The sequence below is a fragment of the Syngnathus floridae genome, chromosome 2 (assembly GCF_059516105.1).
Source record: "Syngnathus floridae isolate MCC-2025c chromosome 2, RoL_Sflo_1.0, whole genome shotgun sequence".
Classification (NCBI taxonomy): domain Eukaryota; kingdom Metazoa; phylum Chordata; class Actinopteri; order Syngnathiformes; family Syngnathidae; genus Syngnathus; species Syngnathus floridae.
Window position 1 is genome coordinate 16632760 of NC_142414.1, and position 24177 is coordinate 16656936.

The window sequence follows — 24177 nt, forward strand, 5'->3', positions numbered from 1 at the left end:
CAACCACTGAAAATGTACATCCTGGTGCTTTAGAATCTCATGATTATAATTAGTGCAAAGCTAATTGACCAATTTTGCATGTTTAAATGTGATACTTGTTTATTGGTTTTCTTTGTATCAACTCAGTCATGGTTGATTAATTAATTTTAATGGATCATGACTATATACATCTCGAGATCACTATGCTTTACTAACTGAGCTATGCATAGTATGCTATTTGACTTAATTAGATGTATTCATGATCCACAAAGAAGACACAAAAAATATTCGCGGTATATTTATTCTTAGTTTTCAAATTACGTAAAAACTTTTCCATCTCCAGGCATGCTGAAATGTTATTTGGCTTCCACGCATCCTTTGGGATGTGCAAACCTGCGTCGACATATGGCCTACTTTACATAATACTCCAAGCCACAAGGGTACTGCCGCGGGCCCAAAGGCAAATCGGGACGTCACTCACACATTCACTTCAAATTAGGCTTTAAATTCATTCACTTTATGCTGCTGATATAGCTGTGAAGTGTGGTGCTTTCAAACTGCAACTAAGAGGAGAAGGAAGTGTTTTGGGCCATGGCAATGACATGACAGTTCCTCACATTTTTTTTTCTTTCGCTAAGGGACTGACTGCATAAGATTTGGCCTTGTCAGAAATGCTTGGCCGTACTTTGTGCTCCTGATGGTGTACGGCTAGATCTATTTGACTGGGCCATGTTGAGTGACACCCATCCATTTATCAAGTACCCTCACGGTCATGGGTTAGCTGAAGCCTTTTCCAGCTAAGAGAGCTAGGGTACACCTTGACCTGTTTGCAATCCCATTTGTTAATCTTGAAATCTAGAAAGAAAAATGTTAATCTCCCCCCAAAAAATCTACATCAACATGTTTAGATGCTTTTTTGCAGATTCTACAATTATAATAATAGTAATAATAATAATAATAATTTACAGTAGTAGTATTTATTATTATTATTATCATTATTATTATTATTAGGGAAGCATAGCTTCTGGCATACACAAGAGTCCTTTCTGTTTTTAATGCAAACTTTTTGTCCATGGGGACAAACACTTCAAAACATGCAAGTTTCAACCTGGTATTAGAATAGCATGATCAATGTACTGTTCATTATTTTTCTTTCTCACAAACACACGTCCCTTAGTTGTTTAAAAAAAAAAAAGCTCTGTATTGTAAAAACAGAGCAGCGATGCATTATTGTCTGCCCAAGAGCACATCCCATGGGCCGGCAATGGATTGTCGGCTTTCGGAAAAAAAAATAGTCTAAAATGCTTTCTGAAAGGATTTGATTTGCTCTGTCTCAGTGCTCTTCAGCAGTGTCCAAGGGTGCTCGGGGTGAATTGTTTAAGAGATAGAGGTCTGGCCACTCTCGCCTCTCTACTTTAGGCTTCTCTGCCATGTGTTTTGCTCACATCCTCCACCTTGTTGCTTCCTTCTGAATATAGAAAAGCCGTTTAGTCTTTTATGTGTGTGGACCTCTCGCCTTCTGTATGGTATTTGTTTTAATGTTTATTCAGGCTCAAGTGCAAAATAAGAAAACAATTGCTTTTCCTGTATTTGATGACTGGATTTTGTGTGGATACTACAGCATGATTCATTCATGTGTGTCTTCTCTCTTCTTTCTGCAGGTGCCATTGTGTCATCACAGAAAGGTAAGAGGGCTCTGTATGACTCTGTGTTTACATTTTTTGCAAATAATCCAAATGTGTCTTGAATCAATAAGTTTTAGGTCTTTATTGATTTTATTACTTATATATATTACTTATAGTTTCAATGTCTTCTGTCAAAAGTCATAAAGGATAGTTGAAATTAAATGTTAAATCAAGCATGTTTATTATTCCAAATATTCCAAGCACAATTCAAAGGTTGTATCAGTACATAGTGCTATAGAGTCAACATTTTTTGCGACAAGGGTATCATGCCCATGACCCCCACCCCACCTCATATACAGACACACACAGACTGTTTTCCGTCTCTTATATGCGATGATAGGCAGTATATGACACTGTCACACAGGCCTATAAAGGTAAGTGATGTAGGCTGGCCAGGCTGATGAATGTTGAAGGGCCGGCATAGCGTACATCATCCCGTCACCGGCCCACTCGCATATATTTCGGAATGAGAGGAAGATAAATAATGCCACACATCATGACAATGAGTGAGTGCTCACTTAAAGTGGCTGCCTTGCATCTATAGCTGGCCCGATTTCTTTTGTCTATTCAACTAAGTCAGAAGTATTTATAAACACTCTCCAAGTCTTGCGGTGTTATTGCTGTGGTGAAAAATATTGTGTGTGTGTCCATACATGACTGACAGACGTGACTTTGATGGAGCTGACGAGACGCGAGACCTTGGGGCAAAGAGTTTGGACAACAACAAATAGAACCGACAAGACTCTGCTTGCATATGAATTTGATATTTGCTAGCGTATGAATGATGGATATAGTAGAACATTTGTTCCGGCTGACTTCTCAATCCATCTCAATTAATCTTTATAGATGTCTGTCTCGCAACTGTTCAAAATCTACATTGCTACTTGTTCCTTGTTTGACTGAAGGGCATGTGGCAGTCAGATTTCCAGTAACCTTTCCTTCTGTCCCCACCCATAAGATGATTAATACATGAGCTTGTCACAACACGACCTCCTTCGTTAGTTTTGCTGTGCCCCCCTCGCCGTGACAGCCCTATCCAACTGCCCCACCCTCCTCTTTGCCACATGAAGTATATTTCTGCCACCTGTACTGCAGAAACAGTCTCTCTCCGACATCGGACTAATTTCATTTTGAAAATGCCAGCAATAAATTTATCAAATGGACTGAATCGAATCGGAGTCACACGCGCAGCCATCCGTCACGGGCTGTCCCCTCGGGGGGCTGTGGGCGTAGTTAAGCCGGCCAAAAAGCTCTGCTGGCGGCGGGAGCAGAAGACTTAGTGTTGAGACTTCCTGGTGAGAAGAAAACCAAATGAATGCACTTAAGGACAAGCATCCGTGCATATGAGCTTGAACGCACATGTTAACTCAAACATGCGTGCGGCTGCTCGTGAGTTCATAGAGGTCAGTGTTAATTCTCCAACACGCTCTTGTCAGTAAACCACTTGGAATGTTGATGCGCTAGATGAGTCATTGATCAACCACGATCTGAGTTAATTGATTGTTTTGCTGCTTTCTCCTAAATCCCTCTCGAGTCAGCCACTAACTCTGAGCTTCATCCCCTTTGCTGCCTCAGGTTCACACGGTCTATGCCGCGCCCTTCCCCTTCTCATCCTCTGTGCTCCAGTTTGACACCTTTGCCTCATGCTCTAAATGCCTTTGTCCCCGCACTGCTTTAGTGTCAGCCCTCTTTGTCTCCGCCTATCTTTTGCTTCTCTCCACTTCACCATTTATCAGTATGCAGGTTAAGCCAGGCATGAGTGAGGGTAAAGAAGCTTAGCGCTAACAGGGCTAATGAAGTCAGATCCTATAATTCCTCTAACGGCTATCAGTGGCGCTACTCTGTCAAGCCTGTAGGCATTTAAGGATCAGATGAAATGCACCGCAGAATTGTGAAAAAAAAAAAATCATTAAACCATAAAACATGCATATACTTCTTACAAATTGATGACATGATACAAAAAGGGAGAGGTATTCTTCTATCTGACTATTGTCAGGTACCCTTGAGAAAGACACCCTACCCTTGACACCAGAGGTCACCAACGTGGTGTATTAAAATTAAGACGCTGTCAAAGTGAATTTGGAATTGAGGTTTTCTTCATTTATGCATTGCCTTTCCATCTCGTTTAAGAGCTATAAAAGCCTAAGCTGTAAACGATGGTAAAACATCACAGTCAAAGGTAAGCTACTACTTTGTCGCTGCGGCCTTTGATAGCGCCAAAACGATCCCTAAAAACGTTCATAAAGAACAATGCTTCATCTATTGTATCAGAGAGAAAATTCCACATTAATACCCCAGTCTAAAATGGGAATTTAGCTTTTTCCCAAATGAAGGATTTGAAAATGAAGGATCGGGATTTCCCCATTTACAAGCAGTAAAAGTGATGAACATGCTGTTAAAGTACAGATATGGGATAAATTCAACAGACTAACGTTAGCAGTTTATATCAAGTGAGGAGACTAAAGACACTCAAGAGAAACCTGCATATCAACCTGGGTTAGCAATGCTACACAACAGCTCGTTTACTCTGGAGAGACACACCGCACTCTGGTAGGCCCATATGTTATAGCCGAAGCTAATTCTTAGCAAACAAACCCTTGTCGGCCATTAATAATTCATGTGGAAATATTCGAAGAGTAAACTGTATCGACCATTAAAATCTAGACCAGAACAATAGCACAAGGGCATGAATGCACAACACAGCTTAACTCCACATACAGAAGGTCTGTAGCTACTACAGAAAGATGTTTGTGGTCTCTATGGAAATCAGATGCTCGTTAGGAGAAAGTGGAATTCACGCACAGCCATTGCTACTATCACCTGGCACATTAGCATAGAATTGATGCTAAAGATAACAGTGGCGGGAGGTAATTAGAGTGACAGCTGGTGCAGGGACATGTTGCATTTGTTTGATTGATCTTTTGTCGCTGTTGCTTCCATGTTCTTCAGACAACTCGAAGATCTGCCTTCACATTTAGCCAGTAAACACTGAAATGTTAACGATAACCACGCCCCCTAAATCAACAAATTCCAGCACTGCCACCTTATACAGCAAGTCGTTGTTGTTGTTTGACTTTAATATTTTGCGTTTCATGCATGCAGCGTTTGCTTGTTTTCTATTCATAGTCTGTGATGTTAAACTGGACAAATATTCAGAAATGATTTTGGTTAATTTTTGTGTACTGTATTTTCCGCACTATAAGGCGCACCTAACAACCTCCAATTTTCTCAAAAGCCGACAGTGCGCCTTATAATCAGGTGCGCCTTATATATGGACCAATACTGAGCCACTACAACAGGTGTGTCCAAAGTCCGGCCCGCTGGCCAAATGTATGTATCTTATATATGGACAAAGTTTTAAAATGGGCCATTCATTGAAGGTGCGCCTTATAATCCGGTGCGCCTTATAGTGCGGAAAATTCGGTACTTGTATGTGTGACCCAACAACTCAATAAGTCTTTAGTTATAGAATAGAATAGAATAGAATAGAATAGAATAGAATAGAATAGAATAGAATAGAATAGATCTTTATTGTCATTGTCACACATGTACAACAAAATTTAAAAAGTGCCAACCGATCAGTGCTAAAAGATAAAAAATAAAATAAATACAATAAATAGAATAAAAAGGTAAAAAATACAAGCTAAAAACCACACAGAAGATCTACCTACTTCAGAAAATTTGTCGATCAAGGGGTGGGGAGCATATTGATTTTGGCAATGTGTCTGTGCCCTACAAAATTTGGGAGCGCTTATATTTCTCCCACAACCAATTAATAAAATGAGAAGAAATAGACCACTATATTAATTCCAAAGCAAAAGTGAGTGCTTGACCATTACAACAAACTGTCCAATTAATAAAATGTATCATTTTAACACATTATTTGCTTCATGATATTTTCTCCACAACATCATTCTTATACCATGTTATGCTCAATATATACGGAGGGCCTCTTAAGCATTTTAGCGTCTACTGATGAGTTCATCCAAGTATATAACGAGACATTAGCATGTGGGTGAATATGAACGTACCCTCTACATGCTTTAATGCTGTTTTGCAGCTCACATCTATTGAGCATTTCTCATCGATGCTTCTAGCCAGAGGAAGGCAATTAGAGTCATCAGGTTGCATCTGGGGAGAAGAGAAGCTCTAAGAAACCACAGAAAGGCGAAACAGAAGGATTAGACTGGCTCTATCCTCATCTAGCTCTGCGCTGCCTGCAGGTAGCCAGGATAAGAAGATTCTGGGAATGGGACTGGATGTTTTTATCCCATTAAAAGGCTGTTATCAGTTTTCCTTGGGCACTAAGATTTGAGGTACAATGGCTCTGTGGTGTCTCCCAACCTAATGTTTTCTGTTGTGGTCATATTTATCGGAATCACAGCAAATAATTCTAGCCGAACATTACAGCATTATGCTTCAGGGGATCGCAGTCAGATTCTTGTTTCCCCAAGACTGACCTGACCTAAAGATTCTCAGTCCTCTAGGCTGGGGTGAACCTGTGTCACTCTTTCTCTTGGATTTTGCTGTCTAATAAAAAAAAGAGGAGAGAGCCTTGGATGATTTCTTGCGGAAGCAAACAGCTTGGATAAAAAAAATGCTCTTTTCATTCTTTTTAATCATTTCATCAATCTTGGCTGCTTAAAGAGTCAACAGGTGCTTCCGACTACAAATGAAGCCAAAAGCGATTTTCATTCAATCGAAATTTGCAATTTGGTATTAGAGTCTGAGTTTTATAGGTGACATTGTAACAAATATTTTCCGCCAACAATAATCACAAGTGAACATGCACTGTAGGTGGCTGAGACAGAAGTGCTGGTTCTGTTAACCAACATAACCATGTTTAAAGATTTTTTTTCTACTTATTGTTTTTACTCCATTACTGCTGGCTGCACAAGACTCTCAGCCATTGGGGTTTTGTGACAACCCTGCTAAAAAATATGTATGAAAGAATAATAATAATAGTAATTGTTGCCATCTATTTGATTTTGTTTCATTCTTCTTCTTCTTTGAAGTGCTAGTCAGATGACAGTTTCCTTGGGTGCTACTCACTAGTGACATCATTTCACCAATCAAATAGCATTCACATGAACAGTAAATATGGGTGACATGACAGCAGTGCTACAAATTGAATTAAATGTATTCATTGATGAGGTTTTTTTTCTGAATGTCTGAAAAACCAAAGTTCGACCATTGTCACTACTGTAAAAAGATTGTGTTCATATCCAAGGTACAACTGGGCACTATGAATGCCCCATAAAGAAAAAAAAAAAAAAATCCCACTGGGTGTTACTCTCATACAATGTTCCTGCAGCCTTCCACACTAATGCTACACTTGTCAGAGATACTTGACCATGCTTTGGGGCTTTTTATAGGATAGAAGCCAGAGATGTCATACCCTGTTACAAAATAAGGCACCGAATACATGAACTTCTTCTTTCCCCTGGCCACTACTCCCACTTCTGCCGTGGAAACAGAATCTCCCGCAAAGTGCCGACACTCGGTGTGTAATAACTCGTAGCTCAGGCCCAGATAAAGAGATCTATTCATTAAAATGGCGGCTTTCCTTCACCCCAAGAGTGACACCTCCCCCCCCAGGATTTCACCTGTGAGAATAATTTGAATGACAAGAACCAGGCTTTTATTTTTGTACAGTTTATTATCTTTTTGTTTAATTAGATCCACTGAGGGGCAAATGTTTGCGTATTGGTGAAGGTAGCAAAAGTGCGGTTACATCAGGGTTCGTTCAAGTTCACAAACCTCCGACAATCGTTTTGTCGCAAGAATTTGTTTTAGCTTTTTCTCCATTGAAGTCTTTTGCATCATCCTCTCTAGCACCAAATGCTCTCATGTCTACATTTATTCTTCTTCTGTCAAGAGAGCTCAACATTTATGACTATGTACATCTTCCCTTCTCTGTCTGGACAACCTCTATCGATCATTATTTCAGGGTATCAAAAAATAAATCGACGCCAAATCGCTCCATGTATGGACAGAGAGCCTCGGTAACATTTCCGAGCCTCTTTGCTACAGCTATGACTGTTATCGTGGATCATTACTTGAATTCCTGTTCTTTCTTCCTATATCCATCGACTCTGTCCTGTTTTTTCAACTTCTCTGCACTGGGCCAACCAAGTCCCCGAGCACTCGGAGACACTGACGCGTGTCGCGATCAACGGTACTCATGGGTAATGTGTAGATCGTTCGTCCTCCGGACAGGTACGTAATAGAAGCAGGAAGACCAAGGAGAAGAGGAACAGTGGGAAATCTCTTGAGGTATGAGAATCAATTACATTGAGACTCACCGGAGCAAAGAAGCAGAACCACTTGCTGTCTTTCTTCGAGGCACTCTTCTTTTCACCCTTTTCTCCCTGTTTTCTATTTCTTGCTGTGTCTTGATTGTCGATCCACCGTCACATAGTGCCTGCAAATATGCACACGGACTTTCCCAGTCACCTGTGAAATGAAGCTTTGGTTAAAAGAGCCTGCATGCACTTGATACCTTGGTAACAAAGATGGACTTGTTCATGTCTTTATTGGCATGACCATTTGGCGTAGGTTCCACTTCATAAAGCAAAATGAATCGTTCATGGCTAACTAAAACACAAAAGGTTTCACCTGACACTCCTGAGGGAACCATGCTGTGGTTGAAAGGTAATATTAGTCATCAATCACGGCCATGGATGGTCCATCAGACCTCCATCATGTCACTGAATGTCATATTCAGTGAATTGATTATGGAAAGTCTGTGTGTCTCATGGTCTACGGATGGGTTCTTGATTATGATGACAGTTCCATTATGGTTCTACATAATGTCTGCAGCTGTTTGCTGCTTTCTATTGTACCTTTTGTGAAAAGAAGAGAGTACAATAGGCAAGGTAGTCTCATTTATATAGCTCATTTCATAGACGAGTTAACTCAATGTTCTTCACATAATTGAAAGTATAACATTCAAAAACATTTAAACAAAGTTGTTGAAGTCAATTTAAAGCCCAGTAAAGAAATTTACTAACATTTTAAAATGACTAAAACAAGGAAAAGTGGAAGGACAAGATTGTATAACATGTTTTTAAAGATGCTTTGCAAGACTAATCTGCGAAACAAGGGGGGCGGGGGGGGGGGGGGGGGGGGGGGGGGGGATGCTAAACTGGATTTATGAAAGCTTTTTTATTTTAAGATAACTTCATTTATGTTGGCAGCTTATTTTATTTGCGCGCAGCATATCAGCTAAATGCTGCCTCACCATGTTTAATTAGAGCTCTGGGCTCCACTAACTGACCCGAGTTTGCAGAGCTAAGAACCCTACGAGATTTATGTTCAATTAGCATTTTTTTAATACAGAACCGAATGACCAAATGTGTTTTTCAGTTGGATGTCCTGTTATTTGATGCAGACAGTCCATGACTGTTTTTTCCTGGGTGTTGAGACATTCATTTCTTATTAATTTGTTGATCAGGTCTGGCTGTTGACCACTGTCTCATAATATCTTTTGGCTTTGCTCCCAGTAATTTCCAAACGGGCTACCAGATGATTTATTGCCGTTTTCATAGGCTGCATCTATCCTTGTGGAGCTAACTAGCTGTCTGTTAGGTTGCTCCTGTTAACTGTTTTGAGACGTCTATAAAGGGGTTTCATTTCCCGTTTGTACATTTACCTCCACATAAACTTTATGGTGGTGCATTTCATCACCACGACATTTTCTGAAGAGTGTGGTAGGGGAAATGGAAGCTGTTGCTTCTAGTCTTGTTGCTAATAGCTGTCTCGTGCCATGCTTTTTTGAGGAGGTCATGAAAAATGTTGAAAAACGGATACAACCGAGCGTATTTATATATATTTTTTAAAATGCCGTCCTGCAGATATAAGCTTCCAGGAGTATTTTCTTAAGGTTTCTTTACTGGAAAAAAAAAAGAAGGAAGCTTATCAGCAGAGAAAAATGCAAGGGCACGAAGAGGAAGCAGAAATGCTGTCAGTTTCAAAATGATGCATGGCTTTATGCTATGCTCCCTTAATTGGCACTATTAATATGAGTTAAAGTTTTAATATCTATTTATTAAAACTTAAACTTTTTGTGTGAGGCCTAATGTGAGAGGCATTAGGGCAGTTAGCTATAAAAAACCTCAAACATAAATAGTTAATGCCACCCCTTCATCAATGAATCCAAGAATTGCTGAAAAGAAGATTGCAAGTCTAATAATAGGATGAATTCAAACATTTAAGGCACTCCCAATCCATATTTCTGACATACACATCTCTGGTTCACTGGTACAAAGTCCCCACCCCGCCCACTCATTATAACTTGAGCAACTTGTCAGGGGATCGCAAGAATTCACAGACTAAATTGCTTGGGTGTAAAGAGTAAACAGTGTGGAGAAAGAATGGGTGGAATTCTCATGTGAACAGCAGCTTAATTTCTCTGTTTGTATCATTAAAATTCAACCCTCTGTCAAATAATCTGTGGAAAGCCCCCTAAGTGCTGAACAGATAAATATTTTTTTCTTGAGATTCTCCATCCAGACATCCACCGCTTATTGGAATTAAATATAACTCAAAGATCTGGCACTTGTTCTTTTCAAACTGGGCTATCAAGAGTAATAGCTTTGTAGATTTCCACAAGGTTTTGAAGAAATCATCCACCTTCTCAGATGTCTCAGATGTATAGAAACAATAGTTTAAAACAATAAAAATGCAAATAAATACTGAGAAAGAGAGATGTATTTAAAATAAGCAACAACTCTTCCTAAGTCCGTCTATCTAATACTACTACTACTCCTACTACTACTACTACTACTACTAATAATAATAATAATAATAATAATAATAAATCTTTCTAATACTATGGTCAATAGATCTGTGTTTAAAGTTATGAAACTTACTTTGAGATTTATGACTTGGGCATGGATAATGTTAAGGTACTGGAAATTACTTGATTGCTTGACAGTTTAAGGTATTCTCACAGTGACTCTGAGCATTTTTGCCTGTGACATTGTTAAACAAAAGTAACAACTGCAATCACTCAAATAAAAACCTGCAAATTAATGGGGCCTTGAAAACTGAACCGTAATCCTAATCCTAATCATTGAACTGGAAAATTATCTTACTAACAAATCAGCAAATTATAAGATGCTTCCTGATTTGTCATGTTTAATAGTGATCAAATTTTGTCAACAACTATTAATTGATGAACGCATAATTTCCATCCAACACCCCCCCCCCCCTTCCCCCCATGGCCTAAGCTGGAGAGCCCGAAATGTAGCTTGTATTTAATATTAACAGCCTACTGATAAGGGAATTCAGAGCAAGGGTGGGAAGAGGTGCACACCGCTGAGTCCTGTGCCCTACTTCTTGCTGTTAATGTCCGGTGGGAATTATTCATCAGCTAACCTGCACTGGCACCCGAGAAGGCCCATAAGGTGGCAGAGAGCTGTGCCAGAATGCCACTGAGGGAGGAGCCTGGGTCAATCAACATAAATAGCTAATTTATTTTATTTTTTTTGGCTCGGCAAGACTGTTTATTATTAATCAGCCTGTCAGATGCTGCTCATATCATTTTGGATGATTTTTCCCAAAATAAGGTTTACCTACATTGAAAATGCAACATGGGTGATTCCTCTTTGTGATGAATCAGACAGCCCGGGGGAGAACAAAAACGTGTTTGTACACCACCCAAAAGACAGCATGTCTGCCTCTTTCAACTATTTTATAATTTAATCATGAATAACTCACACTTTCACAACACAAAACATATTTATTTGATGCCACAGCATGATTAAAACATGATTTTTTTTCTTTTTACAAGGGAACACTAATTTTAATTCTTGTAGCTATTAACATATTTGTTTGCAGCTCGCTCACAGCTTAGCGTTCACTTACAGCAGAGGAAAATGTGTAAACCCTCCTGAGGGACACTACTTGTTCCAGTTTAGGTGTTTGTCAAGGCATAAGCATTCACAAATCCTTATAATCTCAACAATTAACCAAGGATTAGGCAATATCTCAGCGATGCATTTTTTTTCATGCTTTATATCACTGAGGCAACCCAGATGAGATTGCATATTGCCTCTTTAAAATATAATACAAGCTTAGATATGGTAAGTGGGAGATAAAGCTTTATCTGTGTGGCTCTGCTTTCTCTGTCAGGGCAACTGCACAAGTTCTCCCTTTCTTCTCACTTTGGTCTATTCAGAGTTTAAAAGCTTGCTTTCCTAATAGGGTAAAAAAAAAATCTTTGTTTCTGTGTGTGTGCAATAGATCTCTCCGCACCCCAGTTGTGTTTGAAAGTGGACATGGTCAGTGATCCCCCACCATGACACCTTGGTTCCTCTCCGTGAGTCGTCCATGTTGAGAATGAGTGCGGCGTGCAGCTTTAGAAGGCCGTGCAGCAATTAGAGCTCTGGCGTGTCAGCTTCAGTAAATAAGCTCTCTGCAGCCTCCAGGCATGCTGCGATGGGAAGAGAACAGAGAACAGACTCCAACTTCAGCCGCTTGTGGAATTCAAATGGATGAACACCCGCTAACCTTAACCCTCTCTTCCACTTCTTCACTTCGGAATCACAGAGTCTTGTGGAGGGAGTGGGTGATGGCCAGTGGCTACGTGTTTATTCATGTGGAGTGTGTGATCTTCTATCTGGATGTTACTACCCAGTGAGGCTAATGGTCCCATTGTTTTTTTTTCCATTCCAAGCAGGGCGAGCATGACTAACCAACCTTCAGTACATGCAACATTGATTTTTTTTTTTTTTTTTTTTTTTTTTTGCTTCCTTCGTCTTTGTTCCCATAGCTCCAAATAGTCCTGAACATCGTTTGTCACTTGGCCCGTGATCAATGTTTTAATCGCACTTGTTTGGGAATACAATGATTTTTGACTGGGCTATGAATAATTTGGTAAAGTTATTCAAATGTATTGGTAAATCGTAGACTTAACAACATTGTAAGGAATCAAAATATTGTACGGAAACTTGGAACTGCCAAAAAACTAATGGCTATCCCCTTTTACCTTTGCTTTTTACGGAAGAGGATGAGGCCCAGTGAAGAAAAAAAAAGGGGGGGGGGTGACAGGATTCAGACTTTTTTTTCCTCAGAATTCTGACTTTAAAGTGAGAAAAAGAAAAAAAAACCTTTGGTTATTTTGCTGTTAATGCATTGATACATTTGCGTCCAGTTGGAACAATTGAAATATCCTGCAGCAAACAATTTTACCATTAGGTTCAAATGACTTGATCGACTTGTTCAAATGACTTTGCAGTATATTGGAACAACTTTGCAGTACATTTGAACGACATAGCGCAGTGAAAAAAAAATATTCCACGCTTTTCTTTCCTGTATGTCTTTGTTACAACTAGTTAAATATGGCTAAGGCATAATAAAGCAAAAAGTTAAAAGATCGGCTTATGATTACAGTTCAGGCAAAGTTTCAGCTGTTTTATAGTATTATCATGCAGAGATGATTTTTCTCAGTTTGAAACTTCCTGACTTCCATTATTTGAGGATTTGAGACACTGCAAGTAATGCCTCATTGGTTTTCACCCTGAGGGACCAGAAATTCATCCAGCCCTAAACACCAAACTAAGGTTTGATATGCCCCTATTAATGTTTCGATTTTATTTTTTCACCCTAATTTATCACTATATGAGTTTGTTTTCTCGAAGTCTTAAGTAAAAATGTTGAGCTGCAGAAAGAAAAGACAGGCAGAAAAATATTGCCAATGGAAGAGAGGATTAAATGATTTCCCCTGCTACCACTCTGGCTTTAAAGAGTAAACATAATAATAATTCCCCATATTGCTGTCTGGGACTTTGCGGATGTCTCGGTCACCCCCCCCCCGTATTACTATTTGATGCACAACCTCAGCCTGTTTCATGAACTAACTCTGTGCTGTGAACAATTCTAAGACTAGTATTAAAGTCTCATGTCCCAGATTGAGTGATGCCACTACCATGCAATTTCCAAAGCACACAAAGTGGCCAAAGTAGAGAAGTTTTTATTTGCTGCTCAAGATGGGAGTGGGGTCACACTCTTAAGCTCAAGGTAACCAATTCCACTTGACAAAATACATCATAATAGAGATGAACATTAAATTGTTTTATCACAAAAGATTGTTTAGTAGTCAACTCACTATGAATTCTTGCCAAACGATACAATCAGCTGATGGTGTTGGAATGCAAGCACCAGTCAGTGAATCAAAGTCCATTATCCACAAAAATATGATTGAGAGTCCTGTCAGTAGGGAGGCCAAGGAAAAGTTGCAGGGATAAGCATCATTTAACATTGCCAACTCTTTTCTTTGGTTATCCACATGGCTAGTAGTGATCCTTTCTGAAGTCTTTCTACTTTAAAGTGACTCCACATGATTGATTGTGCATATTCTGGTGTTCATGTTATCTCCATCTTCTTCTCCTGGAATGAAATAGCAACCTAAAATATCAATCTCTACTTTTACACTTCCTATAAATATTATTTGTCATTTTATTGCATTTTTTTACTCAGGAATGCATGTACTGAAAATTAAAAAGTACATTACTAGTTGCAGGTTTTAACCAAGTGCTGCTCAAGGTTGCTTGGCTGTGTCATCTTCAGCAGGAGTTTGTTTGTCCTCTCTTCTTCCTTTGGCATTAAGGCATGCTGTGAACAGAAGTGGGATTTTGAACTCTCAACCTGTACAACTAATTGGTCTGACAATTCTTCTCACTTCATCCAGCTCCCTGTGGTTTCCCAACCACTGTGCTGAACTTCTTTGTAACGGTGAAATGAAGCGTGCGCTTGCTGTGTTGGTAACCTCTGCCTCTTGCTGTCAATCATGTGTCCCACCTGAACTATTATTTTCTATCCCTTTTAACTTCCTATACCGCTACCTTAAAAGCTCATTGTTGCCATCATTAGCCTCCTTGAATACTTTCTCCCACATCTTTTGGTTTCTTTATAGGTGGCAGAAAATGAAAGGTCGCGGTGAGGTTTTTGCTTCCGGTGTCGCTTGCCTTTGACCTGCCCTTGTTAAATGTTTGACAGGAAGAGCAGGGAACAGGGTTAAAAGGGCAGATGATAGTATTTGTCTCATCATCTTTTTTTTTTTTCTCTATGCCATGCTTCAATTTACTGTGACCTGTTTTTTTTTTTTTCCTTTTGAGAACACATTCATACTTGAATAGCTTCAAACACAGTAACAATGTGAAAGGCTGGCGTTTGACAGAGTGAATATCATGGATCAAACACTTTTCATCGGCTTTCTTCGTCTCTTCTCAAAGGAGAAAAAAAATACCTAGGGATCTTTTCTGCAACCATTTTGCCTATTGATTTTTGTTCCCATTCTTACTTTACAAAGAATAATTGATCCCAGTTTGTGCTGCCTATGATCAGTTGCGAATGAGACAAAAAGGAAGTAATAAGGCATACTACATATTACAGTCTGAGGTTAAGAACATAAGGAATAGTTAGAGCGGAGAGCTTTGTATTTTTGAAGATTTATTTTAATCCGTGAGGGTTTGTGTGTATCTGTGTGTCGACAGTACAGCTGCCTTGAAAACAGTTGGCCCCTGCAAAGTGATCAATGTATTCGCTGTGAGAGAAATTGACTGGAAAATAAAATGTCTAGTGAGATGATCTTTGTCCCCAGAAACTTAAAAAGCACTTATATTCTTTTTGATTTAAAATGTGTGTTTTATATCGTGGGATCAAGTGGCCATTTTGAGTATGCAGTATTCATGGTGAATGTAGGTTAGCAAGGCTTTGTTGTCGCACACTGAAAAGGCTGAGTTTTCGAATGCTCGACACCAAAGGGGATTTACAGAAGACCACAAAGCCTTTGTAAGTCACCCCGATATTGACACCACATTTGGTCAGGGCTCTGATGATGACCAATCATTAGTATGAGAAGCATGAAAAAGTTTGTTTATGCTGAGCACAAAAATTCTTATTCTCATTTGTGGTGGTGTGCTGCTGTTTATCGCAGCTGACTTTACGCCAGAAAGTGTGAACTCCGTACAGGAAGTTCAGAATCCAACTTCTAACAACTTCTGAGCTGTTAGGCAGTCAGACTAACAATTCACCCACATTGTGGTTAATGAGAAAGGGGGGGGGGATTCCCCATCAGAAACCCCTTCTCAAGGTTTCTCCTTTTTTCCCTACATCCCGGGGTTTAAAATCACTGTGAGCATGTGGAAGCTCCTTGAGACTTTTATTTTATTAAGGGCTATTTAAATATATTTATCTTGACTTAATGACTAAAGACTACTACTTAAAGTTTAACTGCCTAATTATGACAAAATGCAATAGGGCAAGTAGCAGAACCAGTATAATTTCACATTTTCATTTAAATATATAATTAAGGTAGAAAAGGATTAGGGTTAGCATGTGGGCGTGGCCAACAGTTTTGACTCACGTGGCTCCGTAATTGCCGTTCCCTGATCTGAAGAAAACATACAAACACTGGCCATGAAGTATGTATATCTGATGCCGAGTTATTGGCCTCTTATCCAAGGTCGATTCACATTTATTTTGCACCTTATCTACCTTACACATGCCTAATAACGTTTACTGAAGCTAACTTTGGTTAGTTCAGTTTCGGCTTTCCCAGTTCTCAGCTGTTGCATGATTTTTTTTTTTTTTTTGTAACTCTCACTTGGTGTCATCTGATTGAAGCCTTTGCTAGTGTGATGTGGGACGTGTAGCTCTGATTCTGCCGTGTCTCAGGTGGGCGTAGCAATAGGGAGTCTCTCAACATACCCGAGAATACCTCGTGAATGAATAAACATCAAGATGGATGACAGCAGTTGGAACAGTTTTGGAAGTAACTGAATTTGAAAAGAAAAAAAAAAACCTTTGCACTGTCATGAAGAAATTTATAATACCTCTATTTGCATGCAGTTGCTTATCTTTTCTATCAAAAGAAGCGCAACACAAATGGACCATACTTTTCCAGATAACAACTTCACATTTTCCCTCAAAATCTAATCTAGTCTTCATCAACTTCCTCTCCCCTTGCAGCCCCTCCACACTCCTCTTCCCTAGCGCCACTAATCGTCATTCTAACACTGCTAAAATGATTCACGCTTTTGCATGTTGCTGTGAGCTGTGGCTAGAATAAATGTTGAGTCTTTTTGACAGAATCATTATGGCAAAAGCCACAGAAGTTGCACTATATTTGGCACCTGGCCCTGAGTAACACAAAGAGTTTAATGTGCGGTTGCAAATTGTTCACTGCAGTGTGCCGTTAAGCTGCCCGGCTACATCATCCTTGACGTGGAAAAAATATGTTCTGTCATTTTAGCAGACCATAAATGATGCAGAGAGAAGTTTCTGTTGCAAGCCCCAAATCTCACTGTAAACTTAAACAGAACGTTGTAATTTTTTAAATGCCCGGGACCAATAGCTGTTGAGTCTATATAAATAAATTTGAAATAGATTTAAATAAAATTGAAAGAAATAGTAAAATGGGGATGGAAAATGAAAGGAATGCATGATGGTAGTTGAAATGTTTAGAAGAAAGTGGTAGTGCAATATGGATGAAAGTAGGGCTGTCGCTATTGAATATTTATAGAATTGATTATTCTATAGAGTATTTGATTATTCGCCAGATTATCGACTAAACGGATAATCGGATACAATTGTATTTGCCTCAAAGTACATTCAAAACCCATTTTTTCCTATTACAGTTAAACAAGTACTTTTTCTTATTTGGTATTATTTAGTGATTAAAAAAAATCATCTTAACACCAAATAAGCACTGTCCCACAAGAATTGTTGTTTTACAAAGTGAAACCAGTTATTTGCAAATGTCTTATTTTGATGAAGCACAAAAGGTAAATCAGTCTGATTTCATGAGGGTATAGAGCAATCAAACAATTATTACTTTTGAGAGCCTGATATCTGATATTTTGGACAATTTCTATTCAAAACATAGCTTTAAACGATTACTCGGTTATTAAGATGAGGCTTTGATAATTGATTTGTTCTCGATTAATCAATTAATGTTCACTCTTTACATGAAAGACGCCAAAGAATTATAGGAGGCTTCTTTACAAAGAGTAGAAAAGCAATAGATATTTTATCTCATTTGTACAGTTTTTAATTTAAAATATTTGATGCCTGCGAAGAACCAAAGACCAAAACCTGTATGCACTGTTTCGATATTATGTGTTCCCAGAAGCCCAACCGTGCTATTGCTCCTTAATGTTTCTGCTGAGAACAGCAGCCAGTGTCAGGCGGTGGATTTTGACATCCTGACACAGCTTGTATATCAAGCCAGTGGCTGTCAGTTCACAGAAAGGAAGACGGGGGACTTGGTATCTCCTTTTGAGGCTTGTCTGTTTGACATCGCTTTCCCTCGCCATCTGACTGAATCATCTGCATCCGCATGCAAATCCAGTATAAATCTGTCATTCACCGCCTTTGTAATGGGCTCTTGTACTTTTGTGTTTGCGTGTGCCCAAAATGGATCGGAGTGAGCCAGGAGGTGTTAAGACTGGTTTATACCCTGAGGAATCCCAATGAAGTATAACCACATGGCTCCCAGCGCTGAAACGTAATTTCCATCTCAAAAAGAAAAAAATGTATTTGAGGCAAAGGCAGACAGAAGTAATGGCGGACATGTCTGACACGGACTTTCTTTTGACATGCACGTCATTTGAACTATCTGTAACGGACGTCGTTTTGCTGTGTCGACATCGTGTGAGGCAAAAGTTCAAATGCAACGTCTGACATTCTACCCGTGTTAATTGGGAGTTTCCCAGTGACAGTACACACACGGAGCATGCAACATCTGCTCTTTGCTCCTTAGCCTTTAAAAAAAAAAGTCTTAGCATGATCCGGGTAAAATAAAAGGCGCCATCCCCAGTTCACTGATAAAAGATGAGTTTGCTCATGTAGAATAATGACATTTATTTGTCTTTAAAACATTATGACTCATCTTCATTAAGGTTTTAAAAAGTATTAAGGAAATATTGTGATATTATGTTGGCTTGTTAAAAGGTAGTTGATATATTGTACGGAATAAAATTATAACTCACAGAGCGTACGTGTGCAGACCTAACTGTCTGAGCAAACCTCATAGCAGATGAAAGCTCCTCCCAGCATCTGACTTCTGTTCTGTGAAGACAGACTACTTGCAAAAATAGTTTTCTTTTGACCCCTACTTTGAGCCAAATATGTCCGATGGGAATGTTTAGCCTTGATAAGGAACTGGCATCACTTCTTAGTTTCCAATTTCATCAAAGGAAGATCTGGAGAGTTTTCAGAAATGTTTGGATAAATATAACTTAGAAAGTGAAATATATTTTCAGGGCAATCGTCCTTGTCTCACAACACAAGGACATAATATCCATCGAGAATTGTCATTCCAATTTTATATATAAAGACTTAGAAAATGCAATATATTTTCAAGGCAATCGTCCTGGTCTCACAACACAAGGAGATAATATCCATCGGGAATTGTCATTCCAACTTTATATATAAATACGGTTGTCCCAATATTTTATCAAGTTATTTGCAACGTACAATCAGGTTAGCGTCGATAAAAGCTCTTTTGAAGGCCTTTCGTTTTATATTATCCTAGTGGGGTGTTTGCGCTGTTGTGGGAGTGAACGCAACCAACATGATTTCGAGCCAGTCATTGTCTTTGAATTGAACAATTTCTGTGCATAAGACACTCTAGAACAAAGAAATGTCAGCAAAGTTAGCTGGATTTACTGAAAGATTACTGGTGTGTCTAGTGCCTCTCCAAACTGTTTTAACACACAAAGATGCTCTACTAAAGCCACACAATATATCCAGCACTGATAAAATTGCAACAGAAATTTTATAAATACTATCCATTCGTTATCCTTTTCAAAAGAAGGACGATTGAGTCTGAAAGGTGGGAGTGTGAACCAGAACAGTTCAAATGAACAACTATAACGGCCAGCATCTAAAATACAGTGACGGCTGGTAACCATTACTGTAATTTAAACAAATATTACATTTTACTCACCCTAGGCCTGCCTGCAAATATCAATTAATTTCTCAATGGGTCGTTGTCTTGCTGTTCCTCTCATTTTGTTGAAATAATTTTTTATTTTTGCTTTTGAAGCAAAGATTGAAGCAAAATATTCTCTGTTGTCTCAATGTCAGACCACATCCCTGAATGTCTGTCATAATTACGTCAAGAGAACACAGTCAAGACCAATGAAATTTAAAAATGAAAGGGAACCTTCATTTTTAAGCGAGCATCATTCAATTCCTTATCAAGGATGGTACACAATATTGCAAATTGTATGCTGCATTGCCAAGTCAAAAAAATACAACATAATGAAATGGTGATGATTAAGTACACGTAAACCTTAGAAATGGTCAACAGAAGGTAAAAAATAAAGTCGATCGGCACCTGCACGCACGAGAAAAATGCAAACCGTTTAAGATGCACAAAGGATTTCAGAGAATAGGCTATAAGCAATTTTCGGTGTTTAGTTTTAATCCTTGTGTTCATCTTTTTTATTTTCCATTTCTGAACGGCACCTCATCTGCTATAATCTCGCTATAATTGCATTCTGAGGAAAACAGACGTGTACACATCATCGCACACACAAGCGTAAGTCGTTGCACCTGTCTGTGAAAATTTCTCTGCCTGAAGGGAAGGAACAGAAAGGAACAGAGCTGTTTTGCGGATCATTTTGTGCGTGCTGTCTGTAAAAGGAATTCCAGCTGCAATGGAGGATGAATTCAGACAGGAGGAAATATTATCCCCACTATCTGAGCCCCCAAGCCAGACTGGACTTAGCGAGCGCACACTGCACCCACAGAGAGAATTTCTTATAGATTTCAGCAACCACGGAGGTCCTTTTGTTTCCGCAGCCATCCTCCTACACACACATAAAGGCTTGTCTATCAGAGTCGTGTCATGTTTCTGGATGTCAGCATTCATCGGGCCAGGGGCCAAAGAAAGACTCCGTGGAGGAATATGCCGTGGCCTGTCAGCACACATGGATCCGTCACTATTGATCTCAGCTCTACGTGACCCAAAAGCACACCTCGGCATCAGTAGCACCTCGTCGTCTTCTATTACCGCAGTCCTTGAAGAGAACAGAATGACAACGAAAAAGCAATCTCAGGAGAGTTCGGTGTTTACTCGAAGCACTCAATGTACTTCTTTGAGTATGTATTCAATTCCGCAGATTTCAATTTGCTGTAAAGTGATTTTTCCACTTGCTTGTTTTCACTAATAATTAATAGCATTTGAATGTATTATGCAAGTGTTGTGCATTTACATAAAATGTGTTTTGAATAAGAAATGTGAGATTTAATGCATTTTACCCAATCTGATTTGCACACTCCCTAGGAAGCAACTAGACTATTTTTTATATTTTTATCATTTTTATTATCATCTGTGGTTTTCTGAATGAAACATGCTACACGACGCAGTTTTTTTTTTCATTGCTATTTGACATATTTTGATACAATGATATGAATGTAAAATCCATTAAGGTTTATTCCCATTACAATATCAAGCCAATTTGCCAACTTTTCCACCTAGAATTTTTTTGCTACATGCATATGGCTGTCAGCGCTCTTCCTGAGGGCATGCACTTGCCAAGTCACAACAGCTTCGCGGCTATAGGATGTCTAAAAGTTTATGTCCAGAGCATCAAGTAAATTAGTGAGTCATAAAACATCAATAGTCGTCATTAAATATCCATCACCGGACTGTAACGTGAAGGATCAAGCAGGGGCTGATAAATCAATTGAAACAGTCCATCAACAGCATGCACTTGTTCCTGTTGCATGAATTTAAAATCTTCCAAAGTGGCCTGCATGGAATTTCAGACGTTTATGATCATAAAACACCCCATTTGAATCACATTTATGGGTGTGGGGCTGCCCATTTGTTGCCCAAATGTGTTTGGATTATTCACTGTGGACCCATGTGAAATGAATTTCACTCCCCTGGCCTGCAAGTCTCTCTGCACAATAAGACTGAAGTGAAAATGGCTCGGTTTAGCTTAAGTATGTGTTTCAAACTGACTCCCATGGTTGATGTAAAGTATGCGGTGGAATGCAAACAGTCTGGCTTTCAAAGGTTAATCATCTTTAGTCACTGAATCACGTCCATTCACACTGATATCATTTGTTCTGCTGTAAAATTAAGCGAAGCACATAAATAGCCTTTTAATAAAGCAAGCTATGCTTTAGTACTTGATACATAACTTGAAGAATTGATGGATTCTCTTGAAATTATCTGACATACTTTCTGCGGGAAATAATAACCTGGACCAGATAAAAGATATGCATCATGATTGTGAAAAATTTTCGGTCGCTCGACTTCATTAATTCTCCTTCAGATACTGCAATAAGACAGGACTAATAATTTCTGGTGTGTGTGTGTGTGTGTGTGTGTGTGTGTGTGTGTGTGTGTGTGTGTGTGTCTGTCTGTCTCTCTGTCTCTCTCTCTGTCTGTTTGTCTCTCTCTCTCTCTTTCTCTCTCTCTCTCTCTCTCTCTCTTTGTGTGTTGTGTGATATTAACATTTGAGCAGCATTGTGTTATTGATATATTGTTATTTGTTTCACTATTTTCGAGTATTACTATATTGTGATTGCATTAACGTTTGAGCAACGTTGAGTTATTTATTCTATGCGTCTTATAATCCGGTGCGCTTTATATATTGACAAAGTTTTAAAATGGGCCATTTATTGAAGGTGCGCCTTATAATCTGGTGCGCCTTATAGTTCGGAAAATACAGTATGTGTATGTATATGTATATATATGTATGTATATATATATATATATATATATATATATATATATATATTCTTTTGACCTGGTTTTGAACAACTTTATTTTGTTATTATTCATAGTTTTATTTTATTATTCATGTCACACTTCTGGGCCACACTTTCGGAGAACCACCCATAAGCCTTTCATGTTGACTTGGGGAAGGTCTTAACAAACTGCAAGTAAATGCTTGCAGCTGTCATTTCACCGCCTCTCCATCTCCAACGAGGATTATTGTCAAAAAAGGATGACCCGGGAGATGCTCAATCTGTGTGTTTACGTGCGTGCACATTAAATATCCCCCATCCAAGTGTGGTTTAATGTGGCAAAATCAAAGTGCATGCGCAACTATGTGTTTAATGTGCTTCAGCCAGTGCTCCCAGCGGTGCGTTTAAAAGCAACGGAGCAGAGGAGAAAGCCCTCGGTGTTGCGCGCTAAGAGTACATGTCGTCTTCAATAAAGGATGACAGTTCGCGGCTCTAAGAGTGCATCGAGCTCCCTGTGCAGTCGTACTCGGAACTATTATACGGCACACCGAGCACCTCTTCACAACAGCGCCGGAACATTAGTCCATTCATGATGTTGATGTCTGAGAGGAGAGCAAGACGTGCATATTGAGGTTCACATAGTACTTTCAGCTTCAGCGGGGAAATTGTGTGTTTGCTATTGTTAGTTTGTCAGCCAAGAAGATATAGCAGGTTCAGAGAAAATTAATGTCAAATGTGAAGCAGAAGAGTTTTTTGAGCTAATGAAGAGTGATTTTTGAGTAGGCTACAGGACACCAAAAAATCTGCCTGAAGAAGTCTGGATTGATTGACAGAATTGTTTATTTACCAATATTTTTATCAATATGTGTGTCAGTTACATAGTAAAATCCTGTACAGCATCTTACCAAATATTTTTCAGTATAAGTTAAAAAGGAAACTACAGCCATAAATAAACATTATTCTAATGGATTGTTTTTCACTTACAGACGTAAGAGTAAAAGCGGTTGTAAATGTTTCAACTCATTTATTAAACTGAGACTGATGGACTGTGACAAATATTTAATGATAACTCAGTGTTTTATAACTCACCTGTTCATTTGATTGTCTCAATATAAACCGCTAGGCATCAGCGCTCCTGTTTTGTCACCCCTTGGGGAGACTTTTGCTTCATGGAAAAAAAAATTGTATACTACACAACGTAAATCAAACCACAAACTAAAATAGGAAATTTTGTAGCCCTGTGTCTATTACAGTAAATAAAATAATACATGCAAATAATAAAATCTAGATTTGCTGGGCACCTAGACTCTTCCAAGAGCTTGATGTTGAGCATTTCTAAGGCAGCACGTTGCATAACAAATGTAGCTCATTAGAAACATAATTTGATTCTTTTCAAACACTAAAATCATTTTCCTTTGATCACTTTGTAATTCAATTCAAATTAAGAGAGGATGAGCTTCTTTCTCTGTTTAGTTCGCAGGCGAGTTCATATTTCATCAATCCATCACAAGTCACGAACGAAACAAAAGTTGACGTTTGTAGCTCCGGAGCCGAGTCGAGCATGTCAGATTGTTAATCTGACGGGATGAGCTGTGAAAGTTTTGAAGCGCTCGTTGGCCACGTCTGGACTGGCACGAGCTCACAAATCAACTGTCAGACAGCTCATCTGCATTTTCATTATTATTTTATTACGATTTACGGGACATGGCTCAAGCATAAAAATCGGCTTAAAAGTCAACACGGATTCCAAAAGTTTACATTTTGCCTTTTATCACCTTGGCAAAACAGAAGCCAG

The 24177-nt window shown here is 39.0% G+C and overlaps 1 protein-coding gene across 1 annotated transcript in view; it reads left to right on the forward strand.

Moving 5' to 3' along the window:
* Window positions 1-24177, forward strand: part of LOC148402221 (cadherin-4-like) — a 180542-nt gene that overhangs the window by 90233 nt on the left and 66132 nt on the right. Inside the window, exon 5 of the mRNA XM_088368508.1 lies at window positions 1641-1664. Coding sequence (XP_088224634.1) covers window positions 1641-1664 — 24 coding nt within the window. The remainder of the gene's footprint in view (window positions 1-1640; window positions 1665-24177) is intronic.